Source organism: Vanellus vanellus, assembly GCF_965231255.1.
Source record: "Vanellus vanellus genome assembly, chromosome: 2".
NCBI classification, from domain to species: Eukaryota; Metazoa; Chordata; class Aves; order Charadriiformes; family Charadriidae; genus Vanellus; species Vanellus vanellus.
This window is the reverse complement of record NC_138906.1, coordinates 103124741-103142913: the sequence shown is the minus strand read 5'-3', so window position 1 is coordinate 103142913 and position 18173 is coordinate 103124741. Positions and strand designations below refer to the sequence as shown.

The 18173-nt window shown below is 40.7% G+C and overlaps 1 protein-coding gene across 3 annotated transcripts; it reads right to left on the bottom strand.

Moving 5' to 3' along the window:
- Window positions 1-6764: 6764 nt before the first annotated feature.
- Window positions 6765-17415, bottom strand: PDCD6 (programmed cell death 6). 3 transcript variants are annotated; one of them, XM_082479921.1, is made up of 6 exons: window positions 17288-17415; window positions 14505-14566; window positions 11153-11197; window positions 9840-9998; window positions 9052-9161; window positions 6765-7563 (listed from the first exon to the last, which is right to left on the bottom strand). In XM_082479921.1, the coding sequence occupies exons 1-6, from the start codon at window positions 17371-17373 to the stop codon at window positions 7465-7467; spliced, it is 561 nt and encodes a 186-aa protein (XP_082336047.1). In that variant the 5' UTR covers window positions 17374-17415; the 3' UTR covers window positions 6765-7464. The 3 variants fall into 3 exon arrangements, with proteins under 3 accessions (XP_082336047.1, XP_082336048.1, XP_082336049.1); XM_082479922.1 differs by having other exon boundaries at window positions 9846-9998; XM_082479923.1 differs by lacking the exons at window positions 14505-14566; window positions 17288-17415 and adding an exon at window positions 13039-13116.
- Between the last annotated feature and the right edge of the window lie 758 nt (window positions 17416-18173).

Below are 18173 nucleotides of genomic sequence, written 5' to 3'. Positions count from 1 at the left end.
TTATACCTAGTTAAGTTTATTTTGCAAACAGTTGCACTAGTTACATTTAACAAATTAGTAGTGCCCTCTATTTATTCATTCATTCGTTCATTTATTTATTCAGGGAATTCTAACTGGAATCAAGGTTTTTTGTCTCAGTATGAAGAGTGTTCTGCAGATACTCCTTTTGCAGCTGCTAGCTCATACAGTTACCAAATAGATGATGGATCATCTTCCTATGGACTGAGATCGAATGACTTTGCAATGATGTCTGCACTCAGGGACTCTCTTGCTCTTCAGACTGGAAGTCCTGCCAGTGGTATCAGTGAATGGCTGAGACAGTTCAGCCGATCTGCTTCTGGCAGTAATTCAGCTGGTGGGGCCTCTTCCTATGAGACAAGTCCAGTGAGTGAGTACTCGGCAGAATATATGTCCAACGATGTGCAAGGAAATAAGCTCCTTGATAACAGAGTCTCATATGGTGGGGAAAGTTCAAATTGGAGGAATCAACAAGCATGTTCAAAAGCAAGGAGTATAAGTGATCAAGGATTACCCTATCCCAATTCTTCTGCCTCATATCTTTCATCTGGAAGATACTTCACAAACTATCCTTCACAAAGCTATTCCTCTTACATGAATGATGAGTCTGTGAAAAATTGTACATCTTCTTCAAATGCTGCTGCTTCGGGAAGAGGTGGCTCCAGGTGGCATCGGGACTCTGGGTGGCACGAGGACTCTAGGTGGAACCAGAGCTCTAGCTGGAACCGGGAGTCTAGCTGGAACAAGGAATCTAGCTGGAACCGGGAATCTAGGTGTCAAGGATTCAGGCATCAGAACTCAGGCTACAAAAGTGATTGGGGTTCACATCAGTACTCATTTTCTGGCAAGGATTACCAGCAATTCAGAAGCTCGGATAAGATGTTTGATGAAGATGCTGTTGGTCTTACTCCCAACGTTTTGAATAGACTACGAGGAAAGGATATACCCACAATGACCAGGATGCTCAAACAGTTGGTTCCATATTATCCAGCACTTCAAAGTAAGATTGCAGTTAGGTTTCATATAAAATGAGTTACATCAACATAGTTGCTTTAGCATAAGCAGGAGACCGCATATTGCAGGGATAGTACACTCTGTTCAGAGGCGTTGAGTTAATTTTGCTCAACATCTGTATCAGTTGAAGAATGGCATTGATTGGCCTCTCTGAGGAGACTTTGCCTCTTGACAACTAAATAGAGCTGTGAGTGGGAGGAAAATTTGATAGCACAAAAGTTTTCTGAATGGAAAGGTTCATCGCAGGTCATCTTGCTAGCTAGCATCTTATATCATGATCGGAGTTTGTACTGTGGGGAGGGGATGTATTGCCATAAAGAAAAAAACATTGAAATGCATGCAGAACCAAACTTGGATGGCATTATAATAGATGAAAATACTCCAACTGGATCAAACACATTGTGATAACAAGAGAAATGTTATCAAAGAGCTGGTTTGTTATATGACAAATTATTTTTTCCAGTTATTACAGAAATATTCCTTAATGTTAAAAATAGTTATGTTAATAACTATGAAATAGTAACGTTAAAAAGATTCTCCTTTGGAAATAGATTATAAGAGGGATTTAGAGGCAGTTGGGCACAAGCTACTGTACAGCTGCCCACTGGGCATGAGTTTGGACAAATGCAAACTATGCTTATGGTACGAGAATAAAGACAGTTTGTTAACAGTAAAACTTTCATTTTAACATTCTCTCTGATCTATTATGTGAAATAACATGAAATAGAAGTAACTTTAAATGTTTTTGTCTCCCCATTCTAGAACTAAATATTCAGACATTAGTCAATGTGCTAGTAGAAACTAGAGGAAAAGATTAAGGAGCAACAACAGCTGAACGGGAAACAGATGAACAGATTCAAGAATCTCCATCTCTTGGCTTTCAGGAAAGAGACTGCTTTTAATTCTGTGTTTGATTGGTTTTGGAAGGGGAAAGGGAGGTAGGGTTTAATCTTTTAACATGGGAAATATAGCTGGAACACAAGCTTGCACATAACGGAGGTGAACATAATATTTTGTTTAGGCTTTTTTAATGTATTTGTTATATCTTAGTATATTACAGAAGAAAAAATCTTTTGTTATTTTTTGAAAATATGTTAATGTTATTCTGTCAGCAAAAAGCTAATCACCCTTTTAATACCCTTCCCAACTTAGAAAAAAAGAGAGGTTTACTTTTGTGTTAACTATTTAGGAAGAATATTCACGGAAAGTACAGGTCCGTTGCATCAAAATACAGGTTTACTTTTCTTCACACAAATTTAAGGCCAGTTGAGGTATTTTAAGGGTTTATAGTGAGGATATTTTTAGAAATTGATACACTACATTTCTGTTTAGACAAAGAAAGGAGAATGTCACAGCAAAGGTGTTCTCTGGCTTAACATGATGCTATATGAGAAAAATGTAATCTGTTCTAGGGGTTGGTATGTAATGGGTCCTATTGCTTGCTTTTGTTTTTGCAGAGTAAAAAGAGATGTGAAATATATGCAGATTTTTTTTATCATGTTTGGAATGAAATTGTTACAAATGCACTTAAAAACTCGTTTGCTGAATTGATCCATACTAAAATAAAAATTCTTGATTCTTTCTGCTGGCAAAAGCATATTAAGAAATAGTAGAACCTATAAGGCAATCAGATAAAATAATAGGGAAAATAAACAATCAAAATGGCATACTAACTGAGAAATACTTGCCAGTTCATGATGTTTATCAGTGGTCCGTGCTTATATTTTCTCTTCCCCACACTTCCGAGCCACATGCTCATGAATGCCTGGCTTTAAATGTCTACTTTATATAATCACATCCAGCTTACATGGAGCTAAAGAAAAGGGAGTAAAATGAGACGGTTTACTCCCCAGTGTCTGTTTTCCTTTTCCCTGCTGTGTTGTGGACTGTCATTTTTCTTCTCACCCGTACCTGAAATATTTCTCTGTCTCTGTGCATTAAATACGAACCAGGGTTAGTCTTCATGAGCTGTCATATATTTTTTTGCATTACATTTCTCATGCAAATTTTAACACAAAGGCAACAAAGTAATTAGTGATACAGCATATAAACTCAATTCCCTAAAATTCTTTTTCTGTAATTCTTTTGCTTGTGCATCAGAAAAGATCCGCTTGCCTTTTTCATTTCTGTTCACTATTTCCTTTTCTCTTTATCATACTTTTTGAAGGGTTTAAGTAATTTCTAATGGCCTGGACTCAGGAGTTGTGCCATACACTTCTATCCATTGAATTACAGAATAGACCTTCTTGCTTAAAGGGGAAGAACATTGCTTTCTACCACAGGTGTCTGCCAGACTGATGATGTAAAACTCTGTGGGAATGATCAGTTATTATCTACATTTAAAAATTATCAGAAATTATTTCTACAAATGTTACTACCATAGGGTTTTTTTCCACAGAAAGTGTAGTGCAACTAAAAGTCTGAAACTGTAGAAAATTGTTATTGCTACTACACTGTCAATTCCAGTCAAGACCTTTTAATCTGAGATTTTTATAGAAAGCTCTTTATTCCCATTTCTCAATCACTTTGGGATTTTACTGCCATGACTGGATATCCCAGTGGCATACAGCAGCTGGATGATCTCTGCCTAAATTAGATGCTCTTTCTGCCTCCACATACCCTTTTTATTTTTATGTTCTGGGGAACAGTTCCTGTCCCTGCTTGTTGTTGTGCAGAGTCCTGCATTGGGGAAACGGTTCTTGCATTTTGAAACAAGAGTTGGAATAGCGACCAAGTTAAGAGAGGAAATGCATTTCAGCATTGATTTACCAAAGATTTCCTGAGATGTAGATAGCATTTGGAGTCTTGTAAATGCCCTTTGCTTCTCCATTTCAATTTTCAGTTCTTACCAAAATCAGTGAAGGTCTTATACATGAGTACTATCGTGTAGGGATTTTATTTTTTGGCTGGTGGTATCTTCTAATACCCACTCCAAGCCTGCCTTATCTCTTCTGTGCAATTGCTGCCAGCAGTGTGTTCTCACTTCCCTTCAATCACTTGGCAGAGCCTGTTTCAGCTGCATCACTGCTTTCTCCTTAATTCTCTTTTTATCGTTCTCCTTTTCAAAGATCTTCCTAGTTTTGGAAATAAGGAGCTTCAGTGTGCAGTTTCTGTACTGATACTGGCCTGGGTTCTGCCACTTGGCAATCCCAGGTGTGACTGACTTTTGGTCTATAGCTGTCACCTCCACAACTGATTTCAGGGACTTTTTTTCCTGTGTCCCGTACCAGCAGACAGGTATAGCTGACTTGTGTCAAACAAGCAGCATCTTTGTTATTGCAGGAACACATTCCTTCATGGAGTTCAATTTCCTAGTATTCAAATGAAGAGCAAAAAGAAACAGAAAGAAGCATCTTCAGGATACAACTCTGCAAAGGAATTGTCTACTCCTGTGACAGGAATGATGAATATTTTTCCTTTTTTTCTAGAGCTGTGTAGAATTGTGAGTACTAAGCATCATTGCCTCATTTGGAGGGCTTCTGTAACACCTTCCCTTCCTCTGCAGGGCCAGGTACTTTCAACTTGGACTGTTTTCTTTTACAGGATCCACCCTGAGGATCTGTCTGCCTGTTTCACTTCTTTCTCCCTAGCCAGCAGCTCATCCTACAAACATGACTTCTGAGAGATGGCGACTTTGGATTCTCTTACTCGTTCTGACTCAGTTCAACCCTCCTCCCTTTAAAGGGCGATTCAAATGACAGTAGGAAACGGAAAACATAAATCCAGGCTTCTGACCTTTTTGTCAGCTGACCAGCAGTGTCCACAAAGGCAGCAGGTAAGAAGACCTCATGGAAGAAAGTAAAACGTGCCTTGGAAGTTCTGTCATCTACCAGTTACTTTTTCAATAGGCTTGCTTAAGCCGAGACCTCCTGTTGCTTCTGTTTTCCTGTGTTGGCCAGTTTCCTTGAATCAATTTCTGGGCACTCCTTGCTCCCAAAAAATCTCTTTGCCTTATCTTGCTCCCATGTAGTATAGAACTGGAGCAGAATGAGTCATCTGCCTGTTCCTGTTTCTTTAGGCTCTGGTCATTCTTCAGGAAACAACCTTCACAAGGTAGGCATTGATAGCCTGCGGAGCAACATCACTTTCAATGCTCGCTGTCCATCAGCACTAATACAGCTACACCACGAGCTCTGCCACTGAGGTGAGAGTTTCGAGGCTGCACTAGAGCCCTTGGAACCAACTTCACATTTCCTTAAAAAGCCATTGATAAAAATCCAGACTAGAACATGCTTTGGGGGGGATGAATGGTCTCCAACCAGTTTCTTGGTCTGCGGTGTGCCTGCTTTCACACCTTTCCCGCTGTGACAGGAGTCATGCCAGTTGTTCTACACCAAAGACAGTGAAGTATAACAGGGTTGGCTGGAAAAAGGAGACATCCTTCACAGGAGACAAGTTGGGAAATTTCTTGGGTTCCAGCTTTTTTAGTTTTTGTACCTTGGACCTATTAATGATCCTCAGAACACTTCCCAGAACGACTGAATTTCATTTGAAGGGATGTATGATCCAAAGGGACAGATTCCTTAGTGGGAAGGGAATGGAGAAGCTCTTGTGAATGAAGAAAGAAGCTCTTTTGAGCCCAAAACTCTTGGGCTCTTTCATTCTTTTGTTTCTGAAGAGAACATATATAGTGATCACCTCAGCCTTCTGGGGAGGCAAGGTTCAAGCAGTAACTGCTGGAAGTCTTTCTCCCTTGTCTTCTTAAACATAACTAACTTTCACAGTTCATCCAAGGCCTTTGGGTGAGGTGGTCTCAGACATCGGTCATTACTCCTGCTTCCCAAACTTATACAGAAACAATCCCTTACCCTTTGGATGATGATGATGCCCAGAGGGCTTTGGGAGAGCTCCTTGTTTCTGTGTGCTTATGCTGTGGAGACCATCAGTCTCACCACAGATATTTCACACCGGAAGAGTGTTTAGAAAAGGTTGTTGAACTATCACTAAGGGTCTGTTTGCTTATCACTTGACAACTAGTGGCAGCTTCTCTGTGTGACAGATGTTTAGTTGTTTAACTGCACTTGCCACTTGGCTGTCTTCACCCTAATGCCAGATACTATATTCCAGCTGAGATACTTGGGAGTAACATTTTAACATTGGGTTTTTTAAGCAGGATGATCTGTGGACCCAAACCCTCTCTGCATAATCTCTTGGAACATCTGCGTTGTATCAGTGACAGCATCAGTTTATGTATAGGCACTCCCATCAACCACAGCTTAACCTGCCTGAGGCTGTGTGCGATTATGAAATTTGGAACAAAAGGGCACATGTGGACTGCCTGCATACAGTGAGCTGGGGATGGGAGAGGACTTAGGAATAAATCAGTATTGCCACAGTTTAAGAAAAAGTCTTTGGATAAAAGCTAAAAGCTCTTGTCTGTAAACATATCCTGACAAGTAGCAGTTACAGATAAGTAATAGTGCTGCTCGAGTATTTTTAAGTGCTTTGGATAATGGTGGTGTAATATTTTCTTAGAGCAATCTAAGAAAACTTGTTAACTTCTTGTTGCTTCTTCAAAGTTACTACAGGAGATGGTGTGCAACAGGAATCAGTCATTACTTTTTTTGGTTCAATTTTTCCACCATGTCCTACTGCATCTGCAACTGGTGAGATGGAGGGTGAGTTTTTGAGAATGTTTTACTGTCAATTCAAGGCCACTTCAAATGAAGTGCTTCAGCAAAAAAGCCAGACTGTGGTGTTAAATGAGCCCACTGAGCAGAGGGAACTATATATCCAGAGTAGTTTATTTTTGTAGGGAACTCATTGAGGAAGATGCATTACTGGACATAGGTGTGAAGAAGTTCTATTTGAGGATGTTGCAAGGATACCCCGAAAGAAGGAGGCAGCTAGAAAATATAAAGAGAAGGCAAGGGGAAAAGGCCAACACTGTTAAGTGGGAGGGACCTCTGAACCATAGAAAACTAGAATACAGAAATAAAACCACCATCCTCTTAAAAATGCTGTACAAAAGTGAAGTACACTATAAAAGTGGATCTAATATTTTTACTTAATTTTAAATTCTGTATTAAAAATTAATACATTAAATTCTTATAAAAGTAAGGCACATGCAAAACATGTTGTGCAACTTCTGACTTTCAACTCTTATAAACTAACAAGCATTATTTTAATTTGGCATTTCTAAAGAGTCATTTTTCTCCATGCAGGATATGTGGAAGAAGGTTAAGTTTGACATTGCACCAGTTAAATCTAGATTCTGTGCTTTCTGTACTACAGTAAGCAGAGATGGTCATATCGTACAGTCATACAAAATAAAAACCAACTCAAGTACAGATTCTGAAGGTGATGACCAACATACAAAATTTAAGAATGTGAAGTTATATCCATTATAATACATCAATAATCTTATTCAGTACAGGATGATTTGGCAGCTCCAGTCTGTGTAATGCCAGTGTGCAATTCCTAGTTATCAGGTCATACAATGCTGAAGACCATGGAAAGATATTGCTCATAGGACACCTGAATCCAGCCATCTTGATCAGTATCGTAACGTCGGAACACATCAGTCAGCCTCTGAAAAGGGGAAAAACACATACTTTTGTACATCAGGAAAGTTCAGACTGCCACATATTCCCCTTACCGCTTATGTTTCTATGGCTTTATGAACACGTTCTGTTCATCCCCTCTGTAGACACTTGACAATCTCGTGCAAGCAGAGGTAGCTCTTTGCCATGTCTCATGCCTGAGCTGTGTAGCAGATTTGATTCCAAAACCACCTTATGCTACAATACCTAAGGCTATCGAGGCACACTTCATAGACCTCACAGCTTTTTATAACTGGCTTGAAAGGAGGGGGGGGGAAACAATGTACAATTCCGATGAGATATTTGGGAGTCATGTAGAGACAGAATCCAGTGAGTACCTTGTCCATTTCTCATCTTCTAGCCAAAAATGCTTCATGTATCATTAGTATCGGAGTTGTCTCTGTATAACCCCAGAGGTGCCAGGCAGGACAGACAGCGGACCGAAATAACTACCAGCATAGTTTCACTAACACCAGCTGAATGATGCGCCATTTCAAAGCCCTCTTTACCAGAGTTTAAGTTTATAACTAAGCATAATTGGCTTATATTACAAATTAATATAAAGGCAACTGATGTTTCAGCAGAGTTACGGTTATAGACATAAAGCTAAAACAAGAACAAAACGTGTATGCAAATAACAGAGATACTACTTTTGCAGGGCATTGCTTTCTCTTCATGTTGCATATCAGGTGGTATTGTAAGATACAGTTGCAATGCTGGCCAGTGTAACAAGAGCAACTTTTTTCCGATCCTACTAAACACTCAGGTTGTCCACTGGTACAGTTTCCCAACTTTTCCCCAAAGTCTTGCATACATTTCAGAAAAGTCAGATACACTTCGAGAAACCTTAAGCAATGAGGTGAGGAATCACGCACTGATTGATCTCTAAACAAAAGAATATACCTGTAAAACTACAGCTCTCTCTCTCTCTCTATGTATTCAGACATGTATTTCTGTTACTGAAAGGTTTTTTTGGAAATGTCTTACTACTGTTGCCCCTGCAGGAACAAAAGTGACGAAAGACTGTGTAATTTCAGCTGCTAGGTCACATTCCTTTTAGTCTGAGCCTTAAACAGAGAGGTAGGCAAAAACCTCACAATTCAGATTACAAGAATTATGGGCACCACGGGACGTGACACACTCCAGTTTTAACACACACAAGATCCAGAGGAAGCGTGTGTATTAAACTAATGGAAATAGTGTTAAGTGTTTTCCTTTTAAAAGAGACTATTTTACATTTTTTGCCCTTCCAAACTGTATCAAATTTACTTGTGATGCAAATGGATAACTAGCGAAGACCAATAAATGAAGATGTTTCTAGCACCTCTCATACACTTTAATTCAAATGGTTTATTATAAATAAAAGCAAGTTCTAGATCCATTATTATAGTAAAGTGAGAACCATAAAAGCCTAAGAAAAGATGATATTTATTTTTTTTTCTCTACAATTGACATTAAAGTACGTGTCCTTTCTTACCTGTAAAACAACACAGCACTGAATAAAGTCATCAAAAGCGACTTGTCCTCTTCCTTGTCTGTCAAATTTCCGAATAAGGATATCATAGAATTGATCAGACAGTCGGTAACCTTGGAAAAAGAGAAAAGCTTTAAAAGGTTTCAATTACTGCAGTCTTTCTATAAAAAGAACTAGGATGTTTAGCAGGCGTGTATAATGAAACCAGAAAACAATAAAGAGTTAGAAGAGACAATTATTTTTTTTTGCTAAATATCTCTGTGTTTAAAATGTATGCAATAAAAACCACGCTTAATAATAATTATAGACAGAGTCACAGTAAACATAATTACTGATTAAAGTAACTGGTTGGTTGAGGGAATGGTTTAGGGCTGCAGTTCAAGTTTTTGTAAGTGAAGTCAATTGAATAAAAGTTTTTTTTGCCATCAGAATGCTACCATAGCGCAGACAGCCAGCTTCATTTTAAAAACCAGAAAGCTGTGTCGAGTACCCTGTAAGTTCAGACATTTACCTGAAGTATTGGTAATGCTCTCAGAGCGGCTAACAGAGGAGACTGAAACTGAATGTGCCAGTACATGTGTGGAATGTTTTCATTTTTTCCAGTAAAGGAAACAGCTTAAAGAAAAGTGCCTGTGGCATGGACATCTTTAAAAGGTACCTTATACCTCACAGGAAAACTGCATTTCACCTGCCTTATTTTTAGTCGCATTTGTCAGAGCAGTACAGCCCTAACAATAAGCTCATCTGATGACATAACCCAGTCATAAAAACTGTAATTACAAATGAATTACCAAAACCTGTTAGTGCTTGCTTTAGTTCATTTTTGTCAATCATTCCAGAATTGTCTCTGTCATACGTTCGAAAGACATTCTGCCAGTCTGAGATGTACTTCCAGACTCCTGTGAATTCATTGAAGTTCACACCACCTTTGTTTTCTCTGTCAAACATGCCTGAAATAAAAAGAGACTTGTAAAACCTTAATCGCACTGCTCTTCAGAAAGATCTGCTAGTATTTCTAGGCAGCAAGAGCACTTTGTGAAAGGTACTCAAGACAGAAAAGAAATTGCTAAAATACTAGTGGTATTGTGGAAAGTTCAGCCAAAAAAAGCAAGTAGTCATCCACTGAAGGAGGAAAAGACAAAGCAAGATAAAGGAGGGCCAGAATGAATCACAGAATGTTTCTTTTTCTTGGGTTTTCATTTCCAGTTTGAAAATATTTAGGGCTTGATTAATCATCCAGTGACAAAAAGAGCCAGGTCTAGGGGGTTGTTCTTTTCTAAGGACACATGAAAAAGCCTAAGTCTATTGACTGCCAAAAGTGCTGGGATATTCATCTGCATTTGACTTACTGATACTGTCATCTTCATACAAAAAGCATGTCGCACAGCGATAGAACTCAGACTGCTGCTGAATACTTATTAAAAACATCACAAAAAATAGTCCTTGGATATACGAACTGTATGATAGAAAAGATTTATTGTGTTTTAATTTTTCTCCTGTTCTACTACCATCATCATCATCATCATTACTGGAAATTATTTTAGGACACTAAAGAATTCAAATATTGAAAAGCTTTTGTTTGGTCTTTTTGGAGCAGAACATAGGATTGAAACGCAAGACGGGAAAAAGTAGTTATGAAAACAAGCTATATAATATCTTTTAAGAAAATTTAAGCTGACAGTTTCCCCCTCGCATAAATGACATTTTCTATCTATTCAGTTGTACAGTAATATTTTTTCAGGCTACTTCAACAAGTGTGTGTGCATGCAAAGGGCAGTCCTGTATTACTCAAAAGGGAAAATTATTTGAGTCTAACTTACTACTGCAGGGCTGTCTGGAGAGAAGAAAAAATAAAAATAGTAAAGATGTTGAAACATACCATCTAACAATGAAAGACCAGCTTGTTAACACTACAGCCAAATTAGTATAAAAGACCTTTAAACAGGCATTCATTATTACAGTAGAAATACATCTTGTATATGTATTATAGTATTTGTACATACTTATCTCTCTAAAACAGCGCCGCAACTGATAGCATTCTCAATTGTCTGAACAGATCACAAAACAGTATCTTGACAATTTCACATCATACAGCTACACTCACCAAGAATTGACCTGACTGTTGCCGGATTAAATGGAGTCCATGTGCCTGAAACAGAAAGAATTACTTAGTTCCTCAGTACTAAGTAACATATTAAAAAAACGCAACTAACCAACAAACCAACCAAAAAATCAGATAAGAACTTAAACAGTGAATTCAGAGCTAGAAGACATGGAGCTAGCATATTATAAAATAAGGCTGCTTTGAAGTATATATGTTCTTGACCATTCAGAGATGACTTCAGACCAATGCTTTACAGATACTACACAGAAACCAACGTTTTTCAGGCAGCACCAAAAAAAACCCCAACCTCAAACCTAAAACATTGGAAGAATTAAGAAGGACTTTTTTTCGTCCCAGGTAATCAGGAGGTATTCGATAAAAGGCAAGATCAAAACTGAAGTCCCACTTTTTCTACTGGTGGGAGCAGAGGAGTTTGAAGTTATAACTCAAACAAGGTCTCATATCTATTACTCAGGAAAAACCCATCTGCTTATTTTCTATTTTACAGGTGTATTACTCCAGAGCATTTAGTTTCTGACAAGTGAAAAGAAAAGGTTCCTAACATGGCATAACCACACAGTGCAATTTAGAGTTTAGTATAAATCCCACCTCCACTGCTCATTGATGAAGAGTTAGTTTAAATTAGTATTTTCTGACCAAGAAATGTTGCTGCTTAAAATGGCCTGAGCAGCAATCACCTGAAGAGGAGCTTTGTACTTCTCTGAGTATTTAGAGGCTGGAATAGTTTTCACTCAGTTGGGAGCATTCCAGAGTGCTACGAAGCATTAAGCTTTCAATTAAAAGAAATACTGCGCCTGATCTAGAATTTCACCACCAATTCTCTAGAGCCTGTGAAGGAACCAGGAAGACCAAGCAGCATACATTACATTAACTGTGGCTGAGTGCAGGCACCACAAAGGAACCAGTAAGACTAGGGGTACTGTGGAGGCATTTGCAACAGTGCAGTTAGCTGACCACAAATACCTAATAGAAAGGCTGCACTGGTATTAATCAGGCTTCGTGAAGGCACAGCTGCTTTGCTGGATCAAGCTGCAGTGATGTAAGTAATGCTTATGCTAGCGCTGAATTTATCCCATAGCAGGGAAACTCTATCAGTGTAAGGCTACAGATGCAGCAATGGGGAAAAAGCCCTATACTGTAGCAGGCCATATGGCCATTCCCACATACAGAGAAACATAAGCAGAGAAAGAGAAGGGTAAAAATGGCTCTGAAAATGCTTAAGCAGTATTTTAGACAGAGAACATCAATACCTTAGAGTTGCATGTCTCCTGACAAAAATAAAAAATAATGAAATTATTAATAGGGTGCCAGCATTTAACTCGGAACAGAATAGAGGAAAAAGTGAAAATACAGTTTGAAAGTTATCTTATTTCATGTTGAAATTTACAAGAGACTCATATAGATGCCATAGAGTGAAATCTGAGCAACTCCAGTCCTGAAGACTGTACTGATTTCAGCCTGTTTCAATAAACAGTGACTGTTCCCTCCTCCTCCCCTGACTACTATTAACTTTACATGACAGCACAGAAAAGAACAAGAAGGAAGCATAGGGTTTTATTGTGCAAACAACTAGATGAAGTGATGATCAGTCCCTCCCAGACAAGTACACTGTTATTTGCATAAACTTGACATGTTGAAAAGCTGAATGTCAAAAACACATTAAACTTCAAATTTTAATTAGCACTATGCAGACTTTTAAAAGTGTTTTAGAAATAAACACATAACATTATTTTAGCCCATGTTAGACTGCAGGACAGATACACACAACCATCCACTAGAGGATATGTATTTTAAAAAGAATATAGTGAACTGTTAGTGACTTTGGTGTGCAACATCTAGAATCTCTCAGAATGAAGGAAGCTTACAGTTCTGTAAATATTTTGTCTAAAAGTGAATTCACTTGGTATGGATTCTTCATAACTGCAAAGCACTGAAACTGCTAATCTACATAGTAAATAAGGAAAGAAAAGAGTTCATATAGTCATCACTACCTATTACCCTTAAATTCAATCAGATTAGAAGATCCTTAAAATACGTGAAGTTTAAAACGGCAGGTAAAGCCAGGTTCCCACATTGTTATAAACAGCACTGTAATCTTAAATGAAAACAGGGACTTAATCAATTTGACTTAATCAATTTATCTTAGGTTTTGCTGAAGTTGTCATTCAAAATAGTATTTTAGTTATGGATCAGGTGCAGCAGCTACAATGTATTGCTTTTTGTTTATCAGATATATTATTAAACAAATATTCTAGTAAATCCAGTTTAGTTACACAACCACAATTTTACTAAATAGAGGCATCCAAATTTATTTCAAGTCAGGTGATTACTGATAAAAAGGAACCTTTCAGTCCATGTGCATTGCAGCTCACAACGTCAGTTTAAGCCCTTCTCAGTCACAAAGCACAGGAGGATGAAGAAATTAAACCTTGGGAGAAGGGGAACTTCATACGAACTCAAAGGTGCGGAAACAGTTTCAATACACACTTTTTCAGATTTGTAACTGGAAAAAAAAACCAACCACAAAGTACAACCCTATCCACCCTAAGTCACCAGAGGAAAGTAAAAATAGACTACTGGAAAAATTTTTCATTTTGCTTACATGAGTTATTTAACCATACCCTAGTTACTCTTTAAGCATGACAGAGAACTGATGAGATTACTAGAAAGTTTTAATACTAGATCTAGAGTGCATCTTTCTACTTTGTTAGGGAAAAAAAAACCAACAAAAAACCATGCCTCATTTGGGGAAAAAAAAAAAAAAAAAAAAAAGAAAAATTACCATCTTCAATTCCTGCACTGTACTGTATGAAAAGGTTTTACGTGCAGTAAAAATGCTGGTTGTAAACATCTGATCTTTGTCCAGGTTATATACTGATCCTGGTTAAAAAAACAAAGGTTCAGTAGTGATGAGAGAGGAACATATAAGTCACCTTTTTTTTTTTCTAAGGAGCAGAGCTGGAAAAAATAAAGGGGTGTGCATGCCTTCATTCCCCAGAATACAAACCAGCAATTTTTACAATAGGTACTCAGCTAATAATGCATTATTACTAACTTGCACCAAACTCAGAAAACTTCCCTTGAAATTAAAAAACAAAACAAAACAGGAACAATGGGCTCAGCAAAAAATAATAAAATAAATAAAACTGGGAGGATTGTCTACTTTTTCCTTCCCTTCAGCCTTTTGCTGTGTATTAAATAGTATTAATCAGTAGTAGGAACATTCCCTGCCCCCCCCAATGAAAGAATTATGGCATCAAGTAACCAGTCTCTCATGAAATTTAACATTAAGTTTACAATGAACTACCTCACTGCTCATTTACAGACTTACCATTGGATAATGCCTGCTGAAGTTCATTATCAGATATTATTCCACTCCTATCTTTATCAACCCTGGAGGGGGAAAAAAAAGCTTTAAATGGCTGAAATTAACAGGTTCCACTTACAGAAGACTTCAACGTTCTGGTTCTTACTCACCAGATAAGATTAATCTTCTCCTGAAAAGTCACTAATTGCATTTTACTTGGTAAACCATTCACAATTTCTGCAAATTAAACACTTCATGCAGACTGATGAGAACTTCTGGAATATGATTAAAAGCTACAAAGAAAACTGCAAGACCTACTTATGAGTGAAGAGACACACAGAAACATACACGGGCAGTAAAAAAAGTCTGGGCATAATCCACACACACACAAAAGTATTTTTATACATTTATTTATTTTTAAAAGAACTGCAGAGCACACCATGCTGGTTAAATCCATAAAATTCCTAATGTCACTGTAGTAAGCTGTTGGGCTCCCAAATCGGATCCCCAAGTTTGGCACCCAGTTGCTCTCAGTGAGATGTTGGCAACGGAGAGAAAGCCACTAATGTAAGCAGTGCCAATACGGCAAGAATCGAATGCAGGGCCTTGACCCCTTTCAAAGGGGTTCAAAAAGTGAAAAAGTGCAGGCAGGTGCCAGCTTCCATTGAGGCTTCACAGTCTATTGTCTAAGAGAATAATACAGTTCTATCACAAAATTAATAAACTAAGCAATTTCTGCCCAAATAAAGCAGCATTGTGCCTTCTTTAGAAGGATATCTGAAGGTAGCGGGGCCTTCCCCTTGACACTGGACAGTTTTTATTTCCCCTCAGTCACTACCATTCCAAAGCAGAGTCCCGCTTAGTTGATCCCTCTGCAGAGGCTGGGTTTTTTTCCCTTGAGCCCTTGTTGTCTTTTTCAAAACCTTTTCAGTTCATTCTACTAGATTCCACATACAACATTCAAACTGCAAGCATAAATTGCACAGATTATAGTAACAAAAAAATACTCCCTTCTTTATTATCCATTTCTTTTCTAGGTATTTTTTACCTTTTATGAGCTGCTACTAGGTGCTAAGCTGATACTTTCATAAAAATGTGTTATGACAGATGTATCTTGCTCCTGAGCCCCATCAGTCAGCTTAGAGCACATTCATTTTATATACAAAATGATACAAAGTTGAAGTGGGTCTTCCTCATGGACATCAGGTATCTACTCTGGATTTCATCTGGCCCTCATACAGCGATCACGATCTGGCCATGACAGGGTGATACGACCCAGTCATTCAGGGCTCCTGAGGTGCTCCTTCAAGTCTTCATAGGCCTGACTTACTGCAGGAATCGGTTAGTGTCACCAACAAACTTCATCTGATCATTCACCTTCTTTTCCCGCAGTTGTTCCCGAACATATTGAATAAAGATCTCGGAACAGCTCCATCTGTCAGTGTGGCAGATGATCGCACACTCTTCTTTTTAGTCAGTTGTTTATTCACCAAAGGACCTTTCTTTTCATTTTATGTCTACTGGATTTCTTCAAAGGCCTTTGATACTTCTGTATGTTGAGAGCCTCCCTGGAAACTATATAGATTATATCAATGGCACCAGCCCTAGCCATATCCATACACAAGCCTTATCCAACATACTCCAAGATTTAGACAGTAGTTGGCCAGACAGGAATACTTTCAACAAAAGCCATGCAACTCTCCTGACTAGCTACATTATTTAAAATGGTTTCTACTGGTTTGCCTGGTGCAGAAGTCAGACTGTTGATCTGTTTCTTCCTGGACCCTTTAAAAAAAGAAACAGCATCATGCATGCCTCCTCCAAGTTCTCCGATGAAGTGGTTTTGCAGAAGGCTGGGTAGGTAAGCTGCCACATTCCTGAGTCACTCAGTAAATACTAGCCAGTTTTAGCAACTTATACTGTTCATTACCCCTTAACCTCTTCTTGCTATCACTTGAGTGAAGATAGGTCCTCTGACACATTACACATAAAAATGGACTGAATGTAGGAACCTCCCCAGTTTCCTCGACATGGCACAAATGTGAAGAACTCCTTTAAGCTTCTTTACTACTACGGTCTCAACAGCATGTTTTTTAACACGGGCCTGCTAACTCCCTTACAGGTTCCTGCTCCAGAGGTATTCAAGAGAATAATTGTTGTTAGTTTATAAATTTTCCATTAAGCATTTATCAGATTCCTTTTTACAAGCCTTCCTGTACTGCTACATTGACCCACCAGAGAGTACAACCCTTTCTGGATTCTCAGGTCAAACAAGACTTCAGCGTTTTCAAGGTTACCTTCTTCCATTAACCCCCTTCCCTTGCTATAAAACGCAGCCATGCTTATTCCTCCCCGAGCCTTTCCTAAAGCTCCCCCTCGAATTCCTCCTAGAGGGATATAACCATGATGTTTACCCGCCCTGCAAGGCCCCAAGGCAGCCAAGTCCCGCGTTGGATGTCCAGGGCCGGTGACAGGCTCCCCGCAGCAGCTCGCCGTTTCCGGGCACCTCCCAACGCCCGCTCCCCCCCCAGTGCCCCCTCAGGCAACGGCAGCGCCGGGAGGGCTCGGCCCGGCCCGGCCCGGCCAGCGATGCTCGGCCGCGCGGCCCGGCAACGACCGGGGGTAGCGGCAGCCGCCTCAGCGCGGCGGGCCAGGCCCGGCGCCGCGGGAAGGGAGTGCCTCGACCCAGCAGCTGCAGTGCCCCCCTCCGCCATCTCCTCAGCCCCCTCCCCGCGGCCGTTAGCCGTTAGGGCGGCACGCGACGCCGGCCGGCCCGCCCAGGACCCCCAGGGGCGCGGCGGCCTCACCTCTGGAAGACGTTCCACAGGAAGGAGGGGTCGGGCAGGGCGGCACCGCCGCCGCCGTTAGGCCTGTACTGGTACCCCGCCGCCATGGCCCCTCCGCCGAGCCGCGGGGCAGCTCCAACCTTCCTCCCCGCGCTTCCGGCACGGGACACCTGACGCAGCGCGGCCGGTGACGTCGATGAGCCGGGGTTAGGCGCAGGGGCCCCGCCCCCGGGAATCCCGGAAGGAGCCGCTGCACCGCCCGCCCGTTGCCGCGGCGACGGCTGCGGGGCTGGGCCAGGCCGGGCCCGGTGAGGGCCAGGCAGGGCGGGCCGAGTCTCTCCGCCCGCGCTAGCAGGCGCGGCGGGTGGTTATCCCCGCTGGCACGGAGCCTCCAAGGGGCTCCCCAGGGGAGTTCTGCGGGCTCCGGTAGTGGCAGCTCCTCGGGCCGCCTGGGGGGTGAGGGGGCGGAGCAGCGGCTGCGGTAGCGGGCGGGCAGCGCACTGCGGCCGCTGCCCAGCGGCTCGGGCAGGGTACAGGGATCCGCGCTGGCAGGTTGATGGCAGGACCTTGCTAAAACTCCTCAGGTACAACTTTGTGCTCCACTGAACCATCCTCATCCTTTGGGACACGCTCCTCCCACCAATGAAAAAAGCCACAACTTTTGTTTTGCCCTTTGTCCAAACTGCTGACTTTGCATGTATCTCTTTGGGGTAAAGAGGAGTCACAGAATCACAGAATAGTCAGGGTTGGAAGGGACCTCTGGAGATCATCTAGTCCAACCCCCCTGACAGAGCAGGGTCACCTACAACAGGTTGCACAGGGCAGCGTCGAGGCGGGTTTTGAACATCTCCAGAGTGGGAGACTCCACAACCTCTCTGGGGGCCCTGTTCCAGTGCTCCACTACCCT